The 27209-nt window shown below is 35.5% G+C and overlaps 1 protein-coding gene across 2 annotated transcripts in view; it reads left to right on the forward strand.

Moving 5' to 3' along the window:
• The window catches only part of LOC113494280 (RNA-binding protein fusilli), a 99785-nt gene extending 72808 nt beyond the window's left edge, over positions 1–26977 (forward strand). The window contains exons 4-13 of one of the 2 annotated variants that reach the window (XM_026872551.1): positions 7342–7452; positions 8219–8351; positions 9665–9802; positions 11149–11364; positions 16070–16237; positions 16680–16760; positions 17015–17131; positions 17396–17480; positions 24838–24968; positions 25484–26977. In XM_026872551.1, coding sequence (XP_026728352.1) covers positions 7342–7452; positions 8219–8351; positions 9665–9802; positions 11149–11364; positions 16070–16237; positions 16680–16760; positions 17015–17131; positions 17396–17480; positions 24838–24968; positions 25484–25576 — 1273 coding nt within the window. In that variant the 3' untranslated portion in view covers positions 25577–26977. Of the gene's footprint in view, positions 1–7341; positions 7453–8218; positions 8352–9664; positions 9803–11148; positions 11365–16069; positions 16238–16679; positions 16761–17014; positions 17132–17395; positions 22215–24837; positions 24969–25483 lie in introns of those variants that run through there. The other variant, XM_026872552.1, reaches the window with a different exon arrangement.
• The last annotated feature ends 232 nt before the right edge of the window (positions 26978–27209 follow it).

Here is a 27209-nt window from a genome sequence, read left to right on the forward strand (position 1 = left end):
TATCTCCTTCAGGCCGTCCCTGATTAAATAACTAAAAACGTATTTTAACTCTCGTTGCAACCAAGATCCCTCTGAACACACGTATCATAATACCCTAATGTCCGTAAAATTCAAGAAGAAATACACCCTAGAAACAAACGAACAGTGTAGAAAAGCTACAAGAAATATGTTCGGAGTACAGTTTCACTAATTTACATTTCGAAAATAACGTTTCTTTACCATAATTCGGCCGCCTTAGAATTTTAGCAATCATAAAATAATATAATCAGCGCGTTCTTGCCGGTACTGACAGCAACTTTATCAGGGATGTGTTACAAGGTATCAGGATTTAAGAAACAAAGAACTCTCTTCATTAATATAAAGATATGTGGAGCTAGGTAAATAGAGCGGGTTTATTAGTTCCTGACAAACATCCCTCGATACACTTGCATTGGAGGAAACAGCTTTACGCGAGTAGATGACACTTGCCTTTAGCCAGGGGAATAAAATGTCTTGATTATTGTGAATACCAAATCTCGATGTCGTTTCTTTCCTATAGGATGGACTAGCTAATCCATGGGTTTGCGCTACATGATAAATCAGCTAACACGAAGGTCATGTAGTCTACGTTGGGTTGTATTTTTGGGCATATGTTGCCTTATAAACTCACAAGAAACATGGCTTATTTGTGGATAGAAGAAAAATAAGTTCAGTTGATGAAATTATACCCAAACTTCACCTCTTTATTGTATCAGTACTTATAGCATTAATAAATAATTCAAAAATAACCTTTTTAACCATTTCAACTGAACATATTTTCAAATGAATCCACCACGCGGTCATTTAAATGGCAAACGCATAAGCAATAAAGCAGCGGGATTATCCGAAAGGGTTACCGTGGCCCCGGTACACGGAGGGCAAAGGAAGGAACGTGGGTGGGTTTTAGTCAGTAGAAGTCTGACACTCCCTTCCGCTCAACCCAAAACGGGAGGATTCATTTGATGATTTCTCAGTCAACAAAAAGAGGGGTTAAGCAATAAAACTTGTTATCTTAAAGAGAGCTCAAAAACGGTACTGTTATCAGTAACAAACAATCCTGATTGGATAACTAATGACTAAGTACTAAAACGCTAATCAGGGTTAGACTAATGCAGTCTCTGTCATTTAAAAGAGGAAAATAGAGACAGGTATACTTTCGAAGATATTTTAATATTAGTTGGCGTTTTACTATCTAAGGGGAATTGTTCGATTCAAAATGTTCTTCTTGCAACTCCTGTAAACCACAATGTTAACCAACGAAAACCATCCAACACTTTGGTGTGGCCCAAGGAAACAATTGACTATCTTGGTACAACGAAAATAATCAGAACTAGTAAAAAATAGCAGTAGGATCTCTTGTTCTAAATTGAATGATTTGGGGTGTCAAATTCTTCTTCATTCCTGTAGTTAGCATACTGATATTATCTTGTCAGTACGGCATAACGATGTATGCGGTTTATGACGTTTATAGGTACCAAGGCCAAAGATTCCAATAACTGAACCTATCTCAACATATCCTTCATTCGTCCTCTCAAATTAACAGAATTAAAGACTTATTCCAAAAAGAAAAAGGTTGAAATTCAAATGCCGATTTCACTTTTTGCTTCAGAGAGACTTTTTGGACAAATAAAGACTGATTCGATAAGCGTTGAATTTCGAATGCCTATGGAACGCATTTGGACAAGATTTATGGTTATGCGACCACGAATATGAGCGAATACTAAACTGAGAACGTTTAAAACTTTGCGACTAAGCGTGGGATTTGATTTTGTTAGAAGTTTGGGAAATAAATGTTCCAAAAATAGACTATTGGATTATTGGAAGATGATGACTGATAGATTACTAAATTCCTCTTTGATATTCCTACCCAGTTGCTGAGTTATAAGCTTGAATAAAATGCTATTTGGTTAGGTCGCGGAAAAAGTCGAAAGCAAAACAATATGCCCAAAATATAACTAAGAGATTATCTTTTGTTTCAAGTGATGTAAGTAGCTATTGTTTGTAGTATACGGGAAATAATATTTTCGTTTAATAGGGAATACTGAAAGATAATTTCCCGAAGAAGCTTGGACGATATGTTTACAATTGATAAAGTTATTAAAATGTCCCATTTAAGGTCTTATTTCGTTTTCTGGAACGTTCTCCAAAGAAGTATCATTCGCTGAAATGTGCTCTGTCCTTGATTCATGTTTCGCCACGTCAAACAAACTCGTTGCGTATTGGAAATTGTCAACAATTGCTTTTGTGTGCTCAGCATGCATTGGGCTAAGTGAGCACTAATGCTATGCATACCTTACGCCTTCATTTCTTCATTTGCCACTGCTAATTACTTCATTTATTTATTACTAGCAGTAACCCCACTTAAAACTGCAAATTACCTCACTAATTTATTACTTACTGTTGCCCGCGAAAATGATGCCACGGGAACATAAAATCGGGATTTAAACTATTCTATGTGGCAATTCGTATTATAAACTATCTGTGTACCAAGTTTCGTCTAAATCCATTCAGTGGTTTTTGCGTGAAAGAGGAACAAACATCCATATATTGGTACATAGTTAGATACCTACATTGTGGTTCTAACATCTTATCTTGTTTTGGGTGATAAACTAAAGGATTAAAGAGTCCTATTGTTCGTTGTTCTTTAGGTATACCGCCACGTCCTTAAGTTATATTAAAGCCGGTGTGAAAGAGAGATGCCGCTATATACCGTGTAATGCTGTCACGCTTACACTAACTGCAAATAATATTACCTTAAAACGTAATCGGTAGTAGGTTTTCTGAAACGCGGAATTACTTGTCTTGCTTCAGTAAATTCAGTGCGATAGATTAAATCGTAGTACCAGGGTATAACTTCCACGATTGCTCTGCAAATTTTATATTTTGATAGACAAGCAATCGACGGAAAGCATTGCAAATAGTTAACACTTCATTTTAAAATCATAACGTCCCATTGTTTTCTATTCGTTCATTTTTGACTTTTTTATAAGTAGCTATATGTATATTCATCGAAATACATCGAAGGACCCTTAGGGTCAGCAAAAAATGGTCGCCAGACACATTCAAAAGTGTTCCTCTTTTGTTTTCCTAATTAACACATGGTGTAAAGTGTTGGGGGGTTGAAAAAAAAGTCACTTGTGAAGTTGAGACGTTTCACAGCTGGTTTAGTCAGTGTAAAATATTTTGTATTGATTTATAATCAGAGGGTCAAGCACGTCTTAATGTTAAGACGGTTGGGGAAGTGAAACAGCGCAATATGTGGTGTAGAGTGGCATCTCTTTCATACTGGCTGGAGTAATGCTTTAAGAAGGCAGTAGGCCTGTAAAGTGCCAACGGTACTATCATAGTTTGTATACTTATTAGATAAAAGGTTTATAACTAAATACTTAACTACTAGATGCTTCTTAAATCTTATAAAATTTGGTAATGTTTTTCCAATAACACTTATACACTTAAATAATGCTTAAAACAGTCTTCCTAACTTTGATCTCCATGAAACGACTTGTGTGGTAAACCTTCTAGTTAATTAATGATTTTATAATTATATTTAATTATCTGCTTACCTAATTTATTCAGTGTAAAGGGCTAAATTCACGATGACAATACCACATGCTCCCATAATTCCGTTAGTTTTGACACATTAGTCATCACGTTAGACAGTTGATGTCTACATTTCTAAGAAGGAACGTAGCTAACGTAAACATTTGTATGAGTACACTATGTCACTGCTCTTTAAACGTAATGACGGTTGTGACTAGCTGAAGAGCTGAGGCAAGCTGTTTTATATCTTCTATTGCCGTACGTCAAATAATTAAAATTATTGTTTGAAATGTACGGTGTAGATTGTAACTTGGTATTATCGGTAAAAATAGTAATAATTATATATTTTGGTATTCCGTATCCAAAAGCTAAAATCGCCACTCCGTTTGTCCGTCCGTCACTAGACAGTAGCTCATGAACCATCGTAGCTAGATGGTTAGATTTTTACAGATAATCTATTTCTGTTGTCTTCATTAGAGAACATAAATATCAAGGTTAAGTAACGATGGTTACGGTCTTCAATTTGTTGGTGTTTGAGAAAAAAAAAATAGTATACCTACATATTCTTTGTCACCCAACGTCCCAGTCGGAACAAACAGGCAAACAAAAATTAAAATAAAAAGTATTTTAGTCGTATGTACCGTATAATACATGCATGTATTCAAAACCAGCTATTTCAATGTTACAACCATACACTCAAAGTTTATATGTATAGATAGTATGCATATAGGAGGCATCTACTTCAGCCATTAGCCAAAACTGACATCTTCACAGCAAGCTTAGAAGTAGAAGAAGTAATAAAAAACCTTTCCTACTCGTATGACATTAAACTAAACTTGCCAACAAAAAGTATTGAAGCTAGAACAATACGGAATGCGTCAGTCGAGATAAGAACTTATTCACTACCAATTTCAATTTCTCATGTGTTCGTAACAACATTGAACATTTCACTGTTTCTCCTTTATGCAGTATTATTGATCCGAAACGGATATCGCAAGAAATGTTATACTAGGCCCTTATTCTTTTCCTTCAATATAATGAATAAAGCCATCAACTGCGTAAAATTTCTTGTAAGCGTTGTAAACCTGTAAACTTCCTGTAAACCTGTAAACTTCCAGAGAATTTCCAATTCCCATCTGTAGATGTCCATCTATCGTCTACATATAATTTCTCCCATTTCGAAGTTGATCTAAATATTTACCTATACCTACACATATCACATTTGATCGTGTTTGCTTAACGATATGCGACTGAAAACAATTGAAGTTCACACGTGAATCGGTGCAGAATTGTCGGGCCATTTCAGGTTCATCTGATGACCAAGATCTGCAGGAATCTACTCAATAAGAAATGACCATACATGATGAATACCCTTTGTGACATGGTGAATCTTATGGTCTGTCGTACGTACTTCATTGTTCAAAATGTTTTGATTCATATCCTTTTTATAATGGACATTGTCTGCCTGGGATCGTTCGCACGCGTATTTCTTATATTATTATAATAAATGACAGTTGTGTGATTGTACTGGTTTGTCACTAAGCACTGAGGTTCTTTTCTGTTCTGGACGTGATACTGCTTTATTTTATTCAGGCTAGGTACTGTAGTATTTGGAGTAGAAACTTCAAGTCACTTTGCAAATTTGAATAATGGCGTTGTTAGTTTAGCTCCATTATCAAGTTCATTTTTATGTCAATTTCTATAGTAAATATGTCATCAATTTATAAAGCCATAGTTATTTAATTGGTGTTATTTTGCAATGTGTACAGAAATTTATATAGCATTTCATTCCATGATTTCTTTTTTGATAATTTATTCCTGAAATGTAGGTTAGTTCAAAAACGTAAGATAAACAATCTAGCCTCAAGGCCCAAAAAATATGATAAAGAGCAAATGATACTAATTAATAATACGTCAATTATGCCTAGCTACTGCCTATCGACATGTTTACAAGGCGCCGTGATAAATAATAAAAACATTAGATGATAATGAAGTAATGATAACACTTCGCAAACGGTGTTTGGAAAGAAATATATCCAGGGCAGAAAATATCTGTAAGGAATTCCACATGATTGAGACGAAGAGCCAAATGAGCTCGTGGTTAAACAACTGCAAAAGTTGATCGATCACAGTTTGCGCTTGATACGGCCGGTCAGTGGAAGGGTGACCATCTATGTCATAACGAGTTCCTGCGTGTTTCAGAAGCACGTTAAATCGTGGGTCCCGGATTTTTACCCATGTTTGACTTTCGTTACGGGTAGTCAGAAGCTGAATAGTTTGATAACCAGTCTGACTAAGGGGTATCGTGTTGCCCAGATAACTGGGTTGAGGAGGTTAGATCTACAGTCGCTCCTTGTTAAACACTGGTACTTAGCTGCATCTGGTTAGACTGGTAGCCAAGCTCTTTCACGCAAAAATCCCTGATGGGATATAGACGAAACTTGGTACACAGATAGTTTATAACCAGGACTAAAGCAATGTATAGTTTTTCTCCGGATCTTACGTCGCCGTAGGATCAATTTCGATTTGTAGCGAACGGGCTCGCGAGCAACAACTAAGGTACCAATAAGTACCTATATTGCATCCATTTTGGCTTCGACCATGAAGGTTAGAAACCTATTACATAACCCAATAATTCATTGTTCAGACTGTTTAGTCAAAAACTTTTTACTTGCCAACCTCTTTCATTTAAAGCCGTCTTTACTTTGAACGAGATGTTGTTCCAGATAAGAGTGTTTTCGCGTTGACTTGATCCCGGGGCTAGGTCAAGTGCATCGCTGATAGCGAAATAAATATTCCGATCGTATTTAGGAATGGTTACTGGTTGACTGACGCTTATTATTTTATTTGTATTTATGGAAAATGTTCTTTTTTTTTGACTTAACGAGCTTAAGACTTATTATATTATCTTCCATATATAGTGTGTCGAAACTCGACACTAGCGCTTATTCATGCAGTGGCCAGATTTGGAACTTTTGCTCGATCGAGAGCTAACGGTATTGATGCACATATAATAAACGCTATTCAACATTTGGTTGGAAGTATGTACTATTTCATCCCCAAATAAAAAAAAGTAATTAAAACCGAACTATGAAATCTAGAATATGAAAGAAAGGAAGGACATAAAAACTTAATGAAATTGAAGAAAATCGATCTAAAGCCAACGTTTTTGATTCTTTTATAATAATCTAAGAACGGGATGCCTATCCTCGTATCGATGTACAAAAACTTAAGCGTAATGACGTAACTATAATAATCATATCACATTAAATAGGACTAAGTGGAACATTTTACGATGCATTCTGGTCAAAGCTACGAGCGTCATGCAAACTGCTCAGAATTATTGCTTTTGTAACCCATTGTTCTTAAAATTGTGTTGTTGCTAACTTCGTAAACTCGATGACTTATGTTGTCCATCCAAGGTTGGGCCTTGGGTGTAGTAGCTTAACTCTAAGGCTTTGGATTGTTTTTAGTGTAATTCATATATTACAAACTAGCTTATTTACTAACTTATTAGCTTAGCAACTTATCTGAAATGATCTCACGGCCACAGGAACATAGATAAAAACAATCCCATGTGTTAATCCAGGTTATAATCTATCCGTGGACTAAGTTCCATCTAAATCCGCTCAGTGGATTTCGAGCAAAAGAGGAACAAACATCCATGCATACAAAAGTTTCTCGCTTTAACCTTAGTAGGATTTCACGGCAGTACTAAGTGATAAGTAAGTAATATTTCTGTGTATTGAATACCTTATCAATTGTTTGTTTGTATTGTTTCAGCTCAAAAGACGATGAAATAGACGGTAACTGTATAGTCCGCGCTCGGGGGCTGCCGTGGCAGTCATCGGATCAAGACATCGCTAAATTCTTCCGAGGGCTCAATGTTGCAAAGTAAGTTCATTAAATAACTATAGAATTTAGTAACTTTGTTTTAGAATATTGTTAAAGCGTTAAGTCGTAAATAAATAAACGGTTGAGTCTTGCAGCGCTTGTAGAAGACAGCCTTGCACCAACTGTATTGTAACATCATTATTAATTTACAAATATTTTTGACCTTTGATAACAAAAAAGATTTGAATCTGTTAATACTCTTAAGCAAACCATTTTTTTATGAGACAATTCCATATGAAACAAATCATTTCCAAGGTAGCTATGGTATATTTATTACTGGATAGGTACCCTCCTTTGATTCGACATCATTTATCATATATTTATCTAGACGGTAGTGTGTCAAGCCAAGTTCACTATTTTTTTAATAGTTTTCTCCAAACACACGTCAACTTAAACATATCTTTAAACATTATACCTAGTTACAATATTCATTCACATTCCATAAAAAAAAAACCGTCCACCACTTATTAATAAAATAAGAAGGAATACTTTTATAATAACTATCGTGAGACTGATTCATTATTAAATGATGTAACGGTTTACTCACGCGTATTTATCGGGGTAGCCCGACTAGTTTCGGACCCAACCGGAGTCCTTAATCATGAGCAGACGCGGCGGGATCGCGGGCTACCCCGATAAATACGCGTGAGTAAACCGTTACATCATTTAATAAAGAAGGAATACCCACAATATATATATTAAAATATATTTTTTGAATTTTTCTATGTTTTGTTTAGTTTCGTAATATTTTGTTTGTATGTGTCAGGGGTGGCGTAGCCCTGTGCCTGTCGCCTCAAGGTAGACGTAACGGCGAGGCGCTGGTGCGGTTCGTGTCTCAGGAGCACAGAGACATGGCGCTCAAGCGACATAAGCATCATATAGGATCGCGGTACATCGAGGTAAGAAAAAAAACGATGAGTTGCACTCCTGGAGTGTCGGCAGATGTGAACACTTGTTACGAAATGATTATGAAATTTTGATATTTTGGGATAGTAATGTAGGGTATAATATACTCGAATTCCTTCAATTAGCACTATTAAATTACTATGACTTATGTTTTAAAATACAATACTTATTTATTTCACTATCGATGCAGTATAGTGCTAAAGTTTTCGTCTTACGATTTTTCGATCAGGTCACGCGAGTTTAACAGATTTTACTCATTAGAAAAAAAGTATACAACGCCAGTAAAGAAGTTTTCACTTCAAAAAAAGCAATAATAATAAATGTTTATTATTGTACAATGTTACAAGACTTGGCTATGTACTATAATAGAGACTGGTGTATACTGGCAGATATTACGATCCTGCTGCGTAAAATACCATTGTTTTTCGAATGAAGAAGGAAACCAAAGAAATATATAGATGAATTTCACTAAATAATGTAAAATACATGAAGAAAAAAAAACACTTGCTGCCCCAGTAAACATCGTTTTTCCATACATTTGTAGAGTTCAATGTGAAAAGGAAATGGTTATGTTAAATCTGTCAAATAATTTAACGGAAACTAATGTGGCGGTGATGAGACCCTTAGATCAATGTAGATATCAGATAAAGTATCTAGATAAATGTATGCCCTTTAAAAATACACGATCTATAAATAGCCAGTTAATGTTTTTCTTTTTTCATATTTCATCGTAAAGAAGTTTCTTTAAAACTATTTCACTAAAATATATAACACTAAAAAGTATCTAAGCGTCAAAATATTACGAAATATGATGAAAAATAAAACAAGGCCAAAGTGATAATTATTTTAGGTTACCGATACCCGGATAACTGCTGAAGTACAAGATATGATTTCCTTTCTAACGTTTTTAAACTAAATCGCTCTAAGTACAAACGGGGTCTATAATTACATATTTTGGAAAAACTTTCGTGTCGCAAGCTATTATTATTACAAGAAAAAAGGTATTTCTACAATGTTTTAGAAAGTTGACAGCCGTCATAATCGAAAAGTTTAATATAAAAAGCGTGTACATGCATTAAAAGTGTGTATCACAAGTCTGTTCACATTTTTTATACATAGATTTTACTATCGTAAAACTTATCTGGTACAAGGACAAGAATTACTAACTAGAAGAAATCCCATGCTTGGGTTAAGCTCGCCTTTTGTCCATACTTTCTATGTAATTTTATTATTATAAGTACTTGTTTACAAGAAAGAACAAAAATATATTATTTTGTCCATATATTAAAGTTGACACTTGTCCTAGGTGTACCGTGCCAGTGGCGAGGACTTCCTGTCAGTCGCAGGGGGCGCCACTTGCGAGGCGGCCGCGTTCCTGTCTCGCGGGGCGCAGGTTATCGTGCGGATGAGAGGACTACCATACGATGCTACGCCACAGCAAGTTGTGAGTATTTTTTTGTTTAGAGACCGAAAGGACTGGGGTTTGGTCCTTTTCAAGAAAGCAATAAATCGAATGATTTTAAAGCCCAATGACACTTAAATTTGACTAGCAGAAGCTATTTATATAGTAGAAACGACATAAATATTCAAACATTTGTGTATACTTGTTATAAAACAGTAACTTTTGCTTGAAAACTCAAACGCTTGTCGATTGTTAGTGATTCTTAAATGTCTCATTGTACATCTGTATGAGGTTTCAATAAACGGTCGTAAAGCAACTCAAGATTATACATTTATTAAACTGCACTTGATATAAACTTGAGAAATCCAGTAAAACGGAATAATCCATTCATAGCTGAGGCCAACAAAGTTATCGACTCTAAGGACCAATTGATTTCTACTATCACTTGTAAACAAAATACTACGTCATATTAATCAACCAATCCAAAAGCGGTATTTTAGCGGCTGCAAGTTGTCGACCAATCGCACGGCGTCATTTTAGCGGCTATAAGTTATCAGCCAATCGCAAGGCGTCAAATTAACGGCCTATCTACTATTACGATGCCCCTAACCTCTTGATTAGGTTACTGAGATTAGGTAAAAATAACAGATGTTACAGCCAACGTAATGTATGTTAACCTCTGATATAATAAAACTACATAATTTTGAGGTTAAGGGCAGTTGCACGCACGCGGCTATAAATCATAGTTCGGTTAAAAGTCACAAGACTTCTATATTTTTTAAGCAAGCAATATCAAAGAGTAAATCAAGTGTCTAAAGAAAAGCATTTAGAACATTTTGCTTTATTCAATAAATTTGAAATTGAGATTAGATTTTAAAATGACAGTGCAATAAATACTTATCTGATGATTATATTAGTAACAATCAGACTTAAAAATATTTTAAGCGAGAAAATCAAGCGTAATCTGTTTAAAATTATGTAAATTAGATAAAATCAGGTAATACATTACCTACCTACACAGTAGCTAAATGCGAATATAGTACGTTCAAACTAAAAAGCTAAGCTAAGGCTCAAAATAAAAACATATTTTAAGTCAAGATCCCACCACCTCCCCGGCCGCCATTTATCTTACAACTAATAAAAATAAGCAAAGCTTGTGGTATGATAACTGAAACTACTCAAAACGTACGTTTTTAGACAACCAGTAACAGATGTTTTTTACTACAAATTACATAAACATTTATCCATGAAAACCATGACCACAATCTCCAGTAGACCAGTCAGGGACTACCCTGAATAAAGGTTTAGCGTCACTGAACCATCAGACAAACCAATTAAGTCTAGTCTCTCTTCTCCCAAAATTTCCTCTAAACCATCCTCATTTGCAGTTGGATTTCTTCTCGACGGGCGAGAACCCGGTCCTGGTATTGGACGGGGCGGAGGGCGTGCTGTTCGTCCGGCGCGCGGACGGCAGGGCCACGGGAGACGCCTTCGTGCTCTTCTCCAAGGAGGAGGATGCCCCAAAAGCCTTGTCCAGACATCGCAAGTCCATCGGCGCGAGGTACATCGAGCTCTTCCGGTCTACTACTGCTGAAGTACAACAGGTAAGTTTCTGACACTTGAATGTTAGCTGTGTTTGGGTTACGGAGTGGACAAGGATTAAATTCCTTACTGCGGGAGTCGCTTTTCAAACAGAAGAAAGAAGTTTAAAAATACCTAACCGTGTTAGAGTTAGGTTTTGTTTGTGGATGATGTTTAAAAATTCCTTTTTGATGATTGAATTCATTCTTTTCGGATGGAAGATCAAAAGACACCTCCCGTTTTGGATTTAGCAGAAGCGAGTGCCAGTCTTATACTGACTAACGCTCATCCATGTTTCTTCTTTTACTCTTTGTGTACTGGGGCCACGGTAATCTCTTCGGAAACCTCCATAAGCAAACTACTAGTCTTCTAGTATTTTTTTACTTATTACACTAATGGTTTTAATGAAAAGAACAGGTTCTAAACTTACAACTATACTTATAAAGATTACATAACAATTCCCATAAGTGTTTGAACACCATTACATAAAAATGTAACATTATTTCTCATATCTAAGCTATAAATATCATTTGATAATGAGAAAGGGCACAGCGTCTAGGAAGCGCCTTCAAACATATGCTATGACCGATAGTCTGATAACATTTGACCCCGCTACATTGAAACAAAGACTGCTGTAATTTTAACCAATAGATAGTCACTTAACTGATCGATAGAGGAAACTCCGGAAATTTTAGAAGATTTTTTACACTGCCCGTTCTGGAAAGAAACTTTTGACAGGTTATTAAGCTGATTAAAAAGTTACGAGAAACAAGTGTCCAAACGTCTTATTAATAAACATGGGTTAACTTAAGCCATGGGGTTAAGTTAATCCAACACTATTAGATTAACTTTACTCCACGGCTTAAGTTGGATATAACACTAATAAGTCGTGTTTTTTTTTCAAATTAACAAAATTTAAATATCGTTTTAGAAGACTCAAGATCACCCTCTAAAACATCACAAATATTGGTAGCCTAACCGGGGTGTAGAAAATTTGATAAGGTGAGGGAAAAAACACCAAACATTTTAAGTCTCGTCAGTCACGACTAGAAATCTAAAACTAAAAGGAAAACATATCTGTAGGGTCCTGCTTGTCAGATACTAACTCATGTAAAATTTTATTAAAGGAGGTTTTATTCAGTCACATTTTTGACCGACTTTAAATTTCCTTCCTGGGCAAAGTAATCAGCTGTCAGAAAAAAGAATCTTAATCAGGTCAGGTTATGCAGTGAGGAAATATAATGTTATCTGGCCTACAGGCTGGTATTGAGTGTTACCTACCGTGGAATATTGAACGATTGTAACAATCGCCCGCCATTTTTAATGCACTACTTAGTTTGCGTTATGTAAGCTTGCTTTGAGGTTAGGTTTTCATTTCGCTGTTTTAGGTTAATGTTAAGTGTTAAGTTTTATTTTTAAAGGAAAATTTTAATGATGATCATTAATGCTTGATATAAGAAGGTATACTTAAATTTACTTTTTAAGTCAAGAATAATAGTTTTAATTATTCAATTGCGATTTTGCTACGAGATCGGCTACATCACAGCGGATTGTTTTTCTTCTCTTACGCCCAGAATGACCCACGCCTGGGCAAAGGTCTTCCAACTCCTCTACTTACCTCTCTAAAAGCCGCAAGTGACTAATTTGACATGTTAGATGTTTATTAAAACACCTTGTGTCTTGACCTACAGAGGCTATAGGAAACCTCATATCCCCTTACACATTCCCAAGTTATCGTGTTGAGGTCGCCTTACATGAGTTCTTACGTATTATACTTTCTCACGCAAGGAATAAATGGGTATCTTAGATGCAATAGGTTTCACTGAGGACACCAGTCAAGAAGACTCAAGAAGAATCTATTAAGCCCATACGCTAAAGCATGATTGACTACTATGAGCATTTTTGATCTTTCGAGCGTCATATTTAGACGACACTGACTGGTGGGTTATTGTGGTTTACCCCTCCCTCCCATTTTCTGAATAACTGCATGGATACAGGAGTGGTATAGGTCATCACTTTAAACTCTCTATGAAGAATAAAAGTAATAGTACAAGAATAAAATTTCTGAGTACGAGAGCCGTATTTAAAAAAAAACATCCAGGTCTCCTATCCACCACTACGTGTCCCCCCTGACCGCCACGACATCTCGCCTCATCAAACGCAAACCCACCAAGCACCCGCCACTGTACCTGCACTGATAAATAATTATTCACACAATACATAATATATGGGAACGTTGTCCGTCGTTCCGTCTATAAAAATATTTACCCATTACTAAGTCTTAGCGATCTATTGTAGTGAATAACAAACAGTTATAAATTGTAGGTTTATGTTAAACGCAACAATTTTAACTGATTGCCGGTAAACGATGACGTTTTCAAGGATTCCCGCAGCAGTCAATGTCATTTGAATGTTTCTTAGATTTTGTATAAACAAACTCGTATTTGTAATTAATGTAGTAATATTTTTTCGACTTCTTAAGATGAAATACCCAAAATGTTTTCTTTTGGTTAGTGACAATTAAATTTGAGGGTACCTACCACAAGTTTATTTGTCGACCAAGCGATTTGATTATTTTTGTCCGAAACCTGCAACCAACTTGCTACCTGCTGACGAACAGGCCAGTCAACCAATTAATGTCAAGTTTTTTGAAATATATGTTTGTGTTATTCAACTTCTGTTTTTATATTAGTCTACAGTTATTCTTGATTTATACTCGATTATCTCAACTTTAACTCATATTTTTCTGTACTAGCCGGCTCTGGAAGAGATTGGTAAGTGATATTCATAGAACATAGAAATATAGATGGAAGTGTTTTGCACCGCCTTACAACATGCAGCCCCCAAAATAAAAAGCTGTTGTCGTTGTCTGATGACGTCTGCAAAAAAATACACATACGAATCAGTTATAAAGTTATCGCCTTAAATCTCACAACCTTCAAAATATTATAATATGGCCGAGAAACGCCATAAGTTACTCTTTTAAAAATGAATTAAATAGTTAGCAATAACATGCTTGGCAACAGGCTTGCAGCCCGCGTGCCACTTCCTCCTACATTCGTATGTTCCGTTCGCGAATCTCGACACGCAGCGATTTCCTACGCACAGCACAAGGTCGTCGCAACAACACGTGTATTTCTCTTTAATCGCCATTTTTATTGCTCCGCTACACAATCGGCCATTCTCGTCCTTTGAGGCATAAACACACTTATTAAATTTAGTTTAGATGGTTTTAGTTTGGTGCTTTTTCAGTTTTAGAAATAGAAAATCTTTTTTTTAGCCTCAATTTTGCTTAAGGCTATGTAAGGATATGTTTAAGATGTATTTTAAATAGAGCTGCAAACCGCGTTTTTACCTTTCCGCGAGGACAAAAATCGCTGGCGTTTATAACCATGTCAGTAATATTTGTATGGTTGTGCAAGCGTCACAGTGGCGTAGAGTGGCATCTCTCCTACACCCCTCTTATGTTACTTTTAAACGCAGTGATAGGCTCACAAGGGTGTCTATTACCTTGCACTATAGCTTACATATAATGTTTTATAAAAACCAGAATCAGAAAGAAACGTACACAATTACATACAGAAATAACAAATATTATAAGAAAATCAAAATAATGGGTATTTTATGTAACATAGCAATACTATTTACTTTGAATTTTACTTAATCTTTAAATTGTATGATTTACTAAATTAAAGAAATAAAACAAAATTTCTTGTACTAAATTGATTTATCGAAACAAAATCGACGAATTTAAAACATAAAATTTAATTATCGCGCGCTAGCACAATTTGACACCATTTTTTTTTGCTGACATACAGAAAGACAAACTTATTATTTAAGTTTATGTAGATATTAAAATTACAAATCAGTATTTGCATTGTCATCATGAAAATAAGTCATTTGTAATTTTTCACGCCACGTTTCACTTTAATTGATAATTCAGCATGATACGTGGATAATATTTATAAATATGATTATTGCATGAAAAGGGATTTTTTATAATAATAAGCATAAAAATCTTATACCTATTGTTGTTACAAAAATATTTTTACACAGGTATAATGAAAAATCTTTATTAAACTACTAGTTGTTCCCCGCGTGCCCGCTCGCTACTAATCGAAAATGATCCCACGGGAACATGAAAACGGGATGAAAACTATCCTGCATGTTAATCCTGGTTATAAACTATCTGTGTACCAAGTTTCGTTTAAATTCGTTCCGTGGTTTTTGCGTGAAAGAGAAACAAACACCCAAACCTCCATACCTACAAACTTTCGCGTTTATAATATTACTAGCTTTTCGCCCGCGGCTTCGGCTTCGGTTATATCGCGTTTCCAAGAGAACTCTTCAAAAGTCCGGTATAAAAACTATCCTATGTTCTTTCCCAAGGTCAACTCTATCACTGTACCAAATTTCATTAAAATCAGTTCAGTGGTTAAGACGTGAAAGCGTAACAGACAGACAGAGTTACTTTCGCATTTATAATATTAAGTAGGGATTTATAGTAGTCGTATAGTAAAATCTGTCTTTTGACTATATAAATACGATTTGCCTGCACAGTTAGACTGAACAAGTCAAAATGTTGGGTATCACGTGTTAGTAAGACATATTGTACCTAAGTATATTTATTTATCTACCTTCGCACTTCACAGCCGGATGAAATCGCGGGCCACTACTTTTGTTTTATAAAGACCTTAATCCCTAATAACCAGTTGTTCTTGAACCCAGGTACTGAACCGCTCGCTGGAGACACGCACCTCCCAGTCCAGCACTCCATCGGCGGCGCCGGCGCCCGCTGAGGGTCTGCTGCCGGTGGCGCTGGTGCCACAACATGTCATCACCTCGGGGACCGCTAAAGACTGTGTGCGGCTGAGGGGCTTGCCTTATGAGGCACAGGTGAGTTTCACTGGAACATATTGTAAGATTAATTAGGTATGAATTAAATCTCCGGGTTATCATATGGGAGTTAAGGGGAGGCCCGAGGCTGTGCCTATTTGTGAACGAAACCGTATGTTGTCTACCAGAGATGATGACTTAATAACTCTCAGGTTTGACAGATTAGGTTTTTTGTGTGCTCGAAAACTCAGTCGTATCAAAAAACGGGGCTTTTTAGAATCGGGGCCAAATAAAGTAGTTGGATAAAATCTGAAAATAAAGGTTTCGGTTGAAGACAGTTTCTGGACTGGCCGCAACGCAATGAATTGCAAGGCCAGCCCAGGAGGCCAGTCCAGTCATGATACAAAGTAATCATGATTACTTTGTATCATGACTTTGATAATTTTCCTCTTGGCTCTTCGTTTTCGAAATTAGTCTAGTACATGTATCATATTCTCTGCAGGTGGAGCACATACTGACATTCCTGGACGAATTCGCCAAGAACATAGTGGTGCAGGGAGTCCACATGGTATATAATGCTCAGGTACGTTACATATTATAACATTACATTAGAACAATATGTACTTTCAATCTCGGATGACAAAATGTCGCCTAAGTCTTAAATGAAATGTAGAGATAACATATCGTGTAACGTTTCAAAGCTTACATAACTGATCAATTCTAAAATAATTCAAAATATCTTTGTCTTCTGCAATATTGGTATTGTTAATGGATTAATATTATCTTTATACCTAACCTACTTCTTCAAAAAAATCTTGTAATACAATCCCTGCGCAGGGTCACCCGAGCGGCGAGGCCTTCATCCAGATGGACAGCGAGGCGAGCGCCTTCCTCTGCGCGCAACACAAGCACCACCGCTACATGACCTTCGGCAAGAAGCAGCGGTATATTGAGGTACAGCAACTTATATCTGTTTTCTGTCTAATAAGGTTTTATTCTAGTAGGATTAGTCCTGCCAACGGACCAGTAAACTGGGTGTGTTCCAGACATACATAAACTGTCTTGTTTTAGTATTTTTTCAACAACGCTATTTTTAAATTTAAGAGATTCAACAATTAGGCATTTCAGTTTTATTTTTACACAAGGTAATTGGAGCCTTTAGTACTCGATCCACCAATTCTCCTCGCCCAAATCCCGATACGAATGTTTGGTGTACAGGTGTTCCAGTGCTCAGGCGACGACATGAACCTAGTGCTAACCGGCGGCGTGACCCCGGCCACGTCCCCCAAGGTGCTGTCCCCCGGTACGTTGGTCCCCCCCGCCGCGCCCGCCCCGCGCCTGCTCGCGCAACACATCGCGCACCAGAGCCTGCTCGCCAGGCAACACGAGAACCTCCTCCTGGCCTCGCTCCGGCCTCCCCTAGTCCCCATGATGCCTACCTACGCGGCCGTCAGGTCCCAACCCCCTCAGTACCAAATCCCCCAAATGATTCCTCAGCAAACTGTTTTACCGACAAAGAGATCTTATGAACGCGCGTTTCAACAGACTGAAGCTACGCCGGCTAAAAGGCAATATACATTACCGCCACAAATGGCGCCTGCGCTATCGTTACCGGTATTTTCTTACGGGGCATCGGCTCCTATATTTTCGTACGCGAACACGAGTCCTATGTTATCAACGTATAACACATTGCCGACTGCTTTACCGACCGCGCTGCCGGCGGGCTACAGTACCGCGCTGTCAGCCGCTCTGCCCGGCTCGATGACGTCACCATTCCCACTGTCAATGTTCTCTACATACCCATATTACCCAGGGGTCTAAATGCCGACCTTGGCTTTGTCGCCTTAATCTTACTTTTAAAAGTAATTTAAGAAGGTTCTCTTAGTAGATCCGAAATATTTTATTAATGATCGTGTCTTGAAATAGTATATTAAAGTTTTGAAAACTTGGCGCGCTATAACAACTGTTTAGTTAAATTGCTGACGTTAAACTAACTACTAACTTATTAGTACGTCACGGAGTACAATAAAGAATTAACTCGTTAAAACTAAGCGTACCTGAGGGGAAACGGTTAACTTAACATTTCTTAATTAAGTTAAATAAGTCTTAACTGTAAAATGAGTTTACTTGAGTTTGAAACAAAAAGAACTTAAGTCACAAACTTTGGAACTTAAAACTCAAAATCCCTTTCAGGATAATCGAAATTTTACTAACGGCAACATTGACGTCAAATGACTTTATTTAAAAGAAAATAATCAAACTTTTCAAACGTTACCAATCCTGCAAATATTGGCCCAACCACAGCCAACAATTTACATCAAATTGGATTTATTATACACTCAATACGCCAATTGGACCAATATTGGCAAATTACGCCAACAAGCCAACGTTATTTGATCCAACAATCCTATTAAAATCGCTAACTCGGCGAAAAACAGGGTAAACATTATGACATTTCGACAATAAGCTCAAGCATAGTGCCTTCGTTAACGATATTTTTAGGTTAGAAAATGAATTTAATAAAATCGTAAGTAAATCTATGATGGCAGTTATTAGCAGCTCGATATACATTAGTTTAGTACTTAAAATACTTGTTGAATTTATAACTTGACTTTAAATATTGTTGAACTCTCATTTTCATATTTTTTAATGTTATCGACACAGACCAATGAACTTTTAGACGGTTTTATTGAAAAATGATTTCGTTTTACTTTTTAATAGGTATTCAACGTATTTGAACATCTCTGATGATATTTTAAACAGCATTTCTGTACATGCAAATAAACTGCGTACTCAAAGAAGCAATAGTTAATCAAGAAAAAAAGATTGGTTTGCCATACAAGTGATTAGCTTATGACAATCTTGTATGGCGAAGTTATTTTTTTTTATCTACTTAGCCTGATTAACTAATTGTGTTATTTCCATACACAGAAGCAGTGTTTAAAATCTGTTCAAGATCTGTTTAAACACTATTAATCAGAAAGAAACAATCTTCCTTTTAACTGAGGAAGTCAGGCTCTGTCTATACTTTTTATTTGGTCTGTGGTTATATGTAAGTGAACCAGAGGTTGTTTATCAATGACAAGTAGTTGTATGAAGTAAATCTAAGTTTAAGGCGGGGTTGCTATACTAAATATATATACATAAATACTCTTTCTAGTAAAAAAAAAATAGTTATTTTTTAATTAAATGACCGATATTATGTTTTATTTCTTTGATGATTTTGTCCTCGAGAATTTTTAAATCACAATTCTAAAACTAATTATCCGTTAATATCGCTTTTAAAGCAAATATTGAAGTGGCAACCCCTATCGTGTGATTAGATGTCGTTGTGATTTTTAATATTAAACATTCCATAAAAAAGACAATGTTTTGCCAATTTCTTTAAGGCTGAAATGAAGTCTGAGAAAACATTAGGTACTTAGTCGCAAAGTTTATGTACTGTTACAAAAAAAAAATATATATATATATTCAAAGAACTAAATAATGGTTTAAAAAAGGGAATATTATTTAAATCTTTTACCAAATTTTTGGTATAAAAATTAAATCAAAAAGTGTTACATAAAAAGCAATACTTTTAAATCACAGTTCTTTGAATCGATGCTTCTTAGCACATATTTTAAGAGCCAATAAAATAACTTCATTTCTCTATACAACATAGACTTTTATCGATGAAGTGATTCTACTGGACCTTAAAAACTTGCTAAACATCTCTGAGAGCGATCATCTCACAGTAAGACTGTTGCAGTCGCGGAAGGGAGACAGCATATTACGATATGTAGAGTGCCATCCCCCTTTCTCAGCCTTACTTTGACAGGTGGCCATTCTGGAATCCATTTTGGAGTTTTAAATGTCATACAGTACATGAACTAAAAGACATTTTTTAGTAAGTTTTATTAAAGTTAGCCTTTTTTTTTGTTTTTAGTACAACACGCGTGTTCTCGGTTTGTGCTTAGTATACACTTTTTATATTTTAGCGTTTAGACATTTTGTTCGTCGCACTTTATTATGCAAAATGAATTGATTTTTTTCCACGTTTTTTCGGCTTTGTTTTAATTAAATCATTTTTTTGATTAAATATGTTTTATACAGTTAATTTTTAAAGTTGAATCGTTTCGAAACTACGGAGAAATCGTTTTATGTATTAACACGTCAACTTTTTTATTGTTATCAATTAAAATCATGAATTTTAGAAAAAAACATGTACTCGGAAATTATTTAGTAAAAAATATATTTATAAACAAATCGTTTTATAATCAATATACAAAAACATTTCTCTTTATTCGAGTAAAAATGAAGCTAAAACTTAAATTCACCGTTTTAAATACTTTTACTGACGGCCGCACTATCCTGTATCCCATAAATATCCTGGTGACCAATATCCCACTATCCCTTAATATCCGACTGACCCATTGACTATCACGAAATAACCCGGTTATACCACATAGCTTAACATCATTGTCTGTACCTCACACCACATAGTGTAGTCTACATTACAATTATAATTTACTGCTATAATTTTGGACTATATTCCCGAACGTAAAAAAGTACATAAGTTACAGAAAATGTATTAAAACATGTGCGTCAGAATGGCACGACCACGTTTCATAATATATGAATGTAACTTATCTACTTTCCCAACAATGGGACGAAAAAATATTGATTTTAAAAATCATATCGTTGTTGATTCGGGAGTGTAGTTCAAACCGGGTGACTTGTATAATGGAAAAATATAAATTTAAAGTTAACGTCATTTTATATGGTGCCGCCATTGTCTCAATAATCACAATTATAGGTATGGGGCTTTAGTCACAGTACACGGTGTAATGGCTAATCTTTGTTCTGTCATTTCTAAATTTTATTAATACTTGTAACTTTAGCAATATTAAAGCAAGACTAAATACTATGAAAAAAATCTATTCTAAACAAGACATGTCTTCCTTTCTCTTGCTAGAGTTACAAATAAGTCTTTATTACAATGCAATATTGTGTTTATTAATGGTTATATATATAAAAAAAACTGTTGTATTATGGTGTATCCGTCGAGTTGTGTTATGGAAAAAGTGCATGAAACCCATCAGTTTACCGGTAAGTGTTGCACACAATACTATGTCTTGAGAACAATTAACTAAATGTCGTAAAGATACCCAGGTAGCATGTACCGCTTATTGTGACGGAAAAGGGTTGCATGGCTCGCGTACAATCCGATAATCAATTTAATTAAGCTTCTTTTCCAAAGCACATCGCGACCGGATACAAATGTAGAACGAAACGTATGTTACTGTTTCATAAGATGATGTACCTCGGTTGTAACTTGTTGGTACATTTGGTACTGGTTCAATATGGGTTGACACAGACTTGCAGCATTCGTAAGTTACTAATTCGCTGAAGTGACGAAGCATTTCTTTAAGCTGTTCTTATGCATTGTGCTTCATAACTGTAGTTTGAGGATTATCATGTTTTAAGTCATGTCGGTAAGGGTACTGTCTCCTCCAGTCATACACGCAGTCTTTAATCACAGCTTCCATTTCTCTTGCTACCTTCAAGATTCTATGCTTTACTTTTGTCTCGAGTTATTTAAATATTTTTATTATTATATGTATTTTGATATCTTTTAGTGCACTTTTTTGGTGATTTGGTAAAAAAAACATTGGAATATTTAATTAAAAATTGATTTTGTGTTGATTTATCGATTTTTATGATTGCACTAAATTTTATTAAAATATATTTATTTGTGTATTGACTGGAGGACGTGGTGTGAGGATTTCAGATATTTTCTGTTTTATATAAGGCGTCTCGGGTCACAATATGAACTGCCAAAGCGTTTCGGTTACAGTTTTTATTATTTAACTATACACAATTATCGATACGCTCAAAAGCCGAAAAACCATAGAATGTGGTTTTAGAACTAAGTTTTCCGTTTTACAGAGTTTTATGTCTCATCTTGTTAGTATCATTATGGTTTTTATTATAATTTTAGTTACTTAAAGTGTATTGCGTTTAGAAATAAAAGGTTAATTTCCATGTTAGATGATAATTGCGAGTTTCTTTGGTTTGTGGTTGTGCTATTGTCTCTTTCCGTACTTTCTCTAAGTTCTGGTTTGGAATGGAACTGATTTTTCTATCTTGCAATGCATGTCTTATTCTGGGTACATACTAATTAATATTACATTTAATGTCTACATTTATATTGCGCACTAGTATCCAGAATAAAACGCATTTATTATTAGCCAAGCTATTTTAAGTCGTATTGTGAAAGATATAAGAGAGAAATCAGCTTCATAGTCCAGGTTTATCGAGGCTTCGTCGTAGAGCAAGAGGTACTTGTGAAGGAAGGGTATACACTAACACTCGATCGCTTACTCTGTCGCCGCTACAGTACAGTATCGTCCTATATGTATTACTAACCTACTTTCGGGTGAACGGGATAAGAGGCATAGGTAAGTATTCTAAAATATATGTTAAACAAATGTTATTAATTATGGGCAGGTTACAATCATCATATAAAACAAAGTGTTCGTGCCATCTTGTTGCACATGTCAAAGTGACAGGTTTATTTTTTAATTCATTACACGATTGACTTGCGTAATCGACATTCAGCCAAAGGCGATTGCACAATTTAACAGATATTGATACACACATCAAACACTTGCGATTTTAGTTATCCCTTCTTATCTCCCTATAGTATAACTTTTCCTTCACAAGGTTATAGATACATAGCACAATCATGCCCCTCCTAACTGCTTCTAACGTTCCTGTATGTTTAGTGAGAAACGGACATTGTAAAAACCCATGGGACACAAATGGGAACAATATGTAACGTACACAAGCACAGGCTTTCAGTCATAATATTAATTCTCGGGCATAGTCTTCTTAACGGTGACTCAGCAGTTTATGAAAAAAAAACATCAATTTCAATATCACCAAGGAAAAGTACTTACATTTTTTTATTCCTATGGGAAGTCACTTTCTAAAACCATAACAATATCATGACAATGTGTTAATTAAAAAAAAAACTATCGAAAATTCTAAAAAAGAACACCGATCTATCCAACCTTCTTGGCCATTTAAAACTTGTCAAAAATGTAAATATAGTTTTTTCTTAAGTTGCCTGAGCCCTCTATGCCCCAACAACATAATTCTAAATAGCTTTACAAATGCATGGACGGTGACAGAGTTATAATGTCCGAGGGACTTCCAACGCTTAGTGTGTCGTAGAAGAATGTTTGTGCTTAAGAGGTAGGCCAGGGTGTAGCCGTGTTGGTTGTGTACTTAACACGAGCAGCGTAAGTATCTGTCATGTTGTGGGCTCACGTCAAACAATCTATCTTACTCCTTGATTTTTACGCATTTTATTGTGACCTCAATTGTCTGAGAAAACTCTTTTTTATCCGGTAAGAATAGCTTGTTTTTATATTTAGGTATGTTAGTAGGCGTGTGGGTTTTTGGTGATTTGGTACGAGTTGAATTTTAAAACGATTTTTACGAGAAACAACAATTAAATTAAAGTTTTATAATATTATGTATTTAGTTAAGTTACCAATTGAGGTCACAAACTAGTGGTGCTAAAAGTACTAGGGTTAATAGGCGTGCATAAGTTTGGTGAAGTCCGCAGACTGGCTTGGTGTTGGCGGATCGACGACGTGTGTAACAAACATTACGGAGTATTGGTGTAAGTGCGCACTGCTTTGGTGGAATGTTAATGCGTTCAGATACCGGTGAGTTGTTCATCTTGTTCTTAATAATTACATACTTAAGAATCTGCGGGTATTCGGCTTTCGTTTAACGAGTATCCGGCTTTTCGTCAGACGATATTCGTCGGCCTTATTAGTAATTTTTGATTAGAGCATTTTGGCTTTGTTTGCAGAATATTCGGCTTTCGGCCTCTAAATATTCGGCCTTTTATGTTTAGCCGTATACCCCCAGTAAATCTAACATGACATACATTGTATACGTCTGTATTCGTATCGTATGACGTCACAGCACAAAATGCTTAGCTTCATCTCTCCGAATGTAAACTTCGTACTTCGCTAAGCATTTTAGTATAACATAGTACCACAATAATACATGTATGGGTATCTTCAATAATCTTCATAGGTATGATTGGCTAAAATATAACGGGATAAATTATATTGTTTATTTATGACGCGACGTGAAGAAAACTTTAACTCTGTGTTGTCAATTAACAATGTTTCTGCACGTCGCGAGGTTGCACAGACAGCTCAGTTTTACTTCATAAAGTTCCATATGCATCATAATATGTCACTAACATGCATGACGAACGAAATATATCAGTCTCTTAGATTAAAAACATGGTACGAGATTGTATAGAGTATTTAATAGCATCTACAGATGGTTACGTCATGGCTTTAATACCGGAACAGTAATTGACCTTATTTTCGTATTTTGTTTTCCGATCGCTGTCACGTGGGAAACATTGGATCGCTTATCTGGGATAAACATGGTTTTATTGGCAATGTTAGCACATACAAGTTATATATTTATTTATGTAGACTTAGTTACATTATTTAGTGTTAATTATAAACTGAAATAACCAATCATTTCGTCCTTCCTTAGTTTTAGTTGCCCAACCCTAGTTCCTGAATTATTGGTGTTTTACGTATCGGTTGGTGCTTAGTAAGACGTGTTGTCTGTGGCAGGTCCCCTGACGTACTACTACCCGGCGATGGGCCCCACGCTGCCGCCGCCCCCACTTGTCTACTGGGGCTACCCCACTCCGCCGGTGTCGCCCGCGCATTACTATCACCCCCCACACCACCCTGGGACTATGGTGAGTGCTCGGTAAACTTCGTACCTACGTACCACACGAGACATTGATCAACGGCATCCAGTGAAGAGGAACTGGATTATTCGATAACAATCTACAGTTTCAACCACAGATTGGCATAATGCCATACTTTATGGATAGATTTGTATGTTACCAACTTTTATACCATTACTAAAACCTTTGACAAAAAAAATGATCAATTTCCCGATTTCTAAAACAGTGACAATAGTGACAATAAAAAATGGACTGCATGAAGTCACGACGCCAAACCCGCTGTGGGTGACGTGCCTCGGGTTGGATCCCTGTGTAAGACACGGCTTAGTGTGATCCAGAAACGCCTATTCAAGTCTGAAATTGTGCATGTGACTATTGAAACCTCCGCGGCACGAGGTTTAAATTCCGTGCTGCGGAAGTCGTTTAAAAGACTGAATCAATTAGCTCTTCGAAAACCGAAAATCGTGAAGCTATAAATCCACAATCCTACAGCCATTTAAAAATATCTTTATTATTATTTCTAGATACCGGAAGTGGTGTCAGTAGGTGGCGGGTCCCCCATCCCGATCCCGCCGCCGGCCGCGTGCCCCGAGTGGCCGATCTACATGGTCAACTAACAACGAAAGCAGCTCAACACTAAACACACATAATATATTAGTATCTTTTTATTGTTTATTAACTTATATATTTATAATTAGAAAAAAAAACATATATTTTTGTTTGTCTAGTTTAAAAAGTAACGCTTTATATATTAAAACAATATGGTGACTTCTTTCGCCTCTGTTTAGCTAATGTCAATTTTATAATTTATGTTATATTTTATTTTTTGTATGTATGTAGCTAAACTGAGCATAATATATACTTATAAACCTAATTAGCACTATGGATAGTAATAAAATCTTGGTGCTAAAAAAATCTAGACAGAATTTATAATCTAAAATTATATACTTATCTATTTGTAGGCTATTATATCAGTTGTTTTAAAATAAATAGTTCGTTTTATAGAGAAAAAACTTAAAGAATGTTTTTAAGATGAAAATGTATATTAAGCTATTTAAATTATGTAATTTAAATATATAAAATATCTAACATCACTTGTTGGCTCAAAATATTATCTAGAGTGATTATAAAGATATTAGAAAAATATATAAATATAATATTTTTGTATAGAAAAATCTAACAATTTATATATATTAGTTTTGTAAATGAAAGTTATGAAATACCAAGAGTTGGTTTTTCAGATATTCTAGCGAATCTTAAATAATTTACAAAATTAAACAGTTTTACTTTATGTTAGGTAAGTAATTAGTGAAAATAATAAGATATTAGTTTTTGTAATATAGGAGGCCTCCAAAGGCATTGTTAAAGATCATAATATAATAATATCTACTTTAAAAGTTCCTCTTCATAGCAACAATGTCTTTCTGATATTTATTTCTTCTCAATATAAAGATGCAAGCAAGATAAAAAATGTCAAAGTTCAGACAGGATTCGAGACGACTCATCTTTGGCGGGCTGTAATACTTTTGTCTGAAATGTAATAATTTATTCTGCAATTATGATAGGTACACGTACAACAGCCATAGATATATGACAGCTTGTCTGCTAAGGAACTTTAGCAATTACAAAATTGAACCTACTTCATTTTGCTTCCATAAAACAATTTACAATAACAATTATTTTCGGACACAGAACTATATTTAAAATATAATAAAACTGAAATAAATAAGTTGCATATTATCATACGAATTTACATCTGCTTGCATCTTCCAACTACGCATAACATACCTTGACATCGAAAGTACCACAGTGATATAACGGTGCTGTTACGTTATTTTTGTAGAAATTAAACCAAATATATTATGTTATTGAGTTTACTTAGTATAAGTCGACGCTCAATTAGTATATAGATATAGTAGTATTCAAACCAGAAATATGCCATAATGTTTAAGAATTAATACTTTTGTGGACTTATGAGCGGATTACCTTGGTCATAAACAAGTTATAATTAAAAAAAAGAAATGTCAGCCATCTTGAAGTTAGTACTAAAATCCAGTGATAAATGACATTTTATTTTTATTTCTCAACAGCTTATATTGAACTCCTAAAATGATGGTGTTGTGGAAACGGAACGCCGATGTACAGTTGTACACGATATATCTCGCCGGCGCCGTCTCGTTTCTGCAATTATTAACATCTTCCTTCATGAGGTCATCGTACAGGTCTTCTCATAAGTCCTAATATTGCTCA

The sequence above is a fragment of the Trichoplusia ni genome, chromosome 5 (assembly GCF_003590095.1).
Source record: "Trichoplusia ni isolate ovarian cell line Hi5 chromosome 5, tn1, whole genome shotgun sequence".
Lineage (NCBI taxonomy): Eukaryota > Metazoa > Arthropoda > Insecta > Lepidoptera > Noctuidae > Trichoplusia > Trichoplusia ni.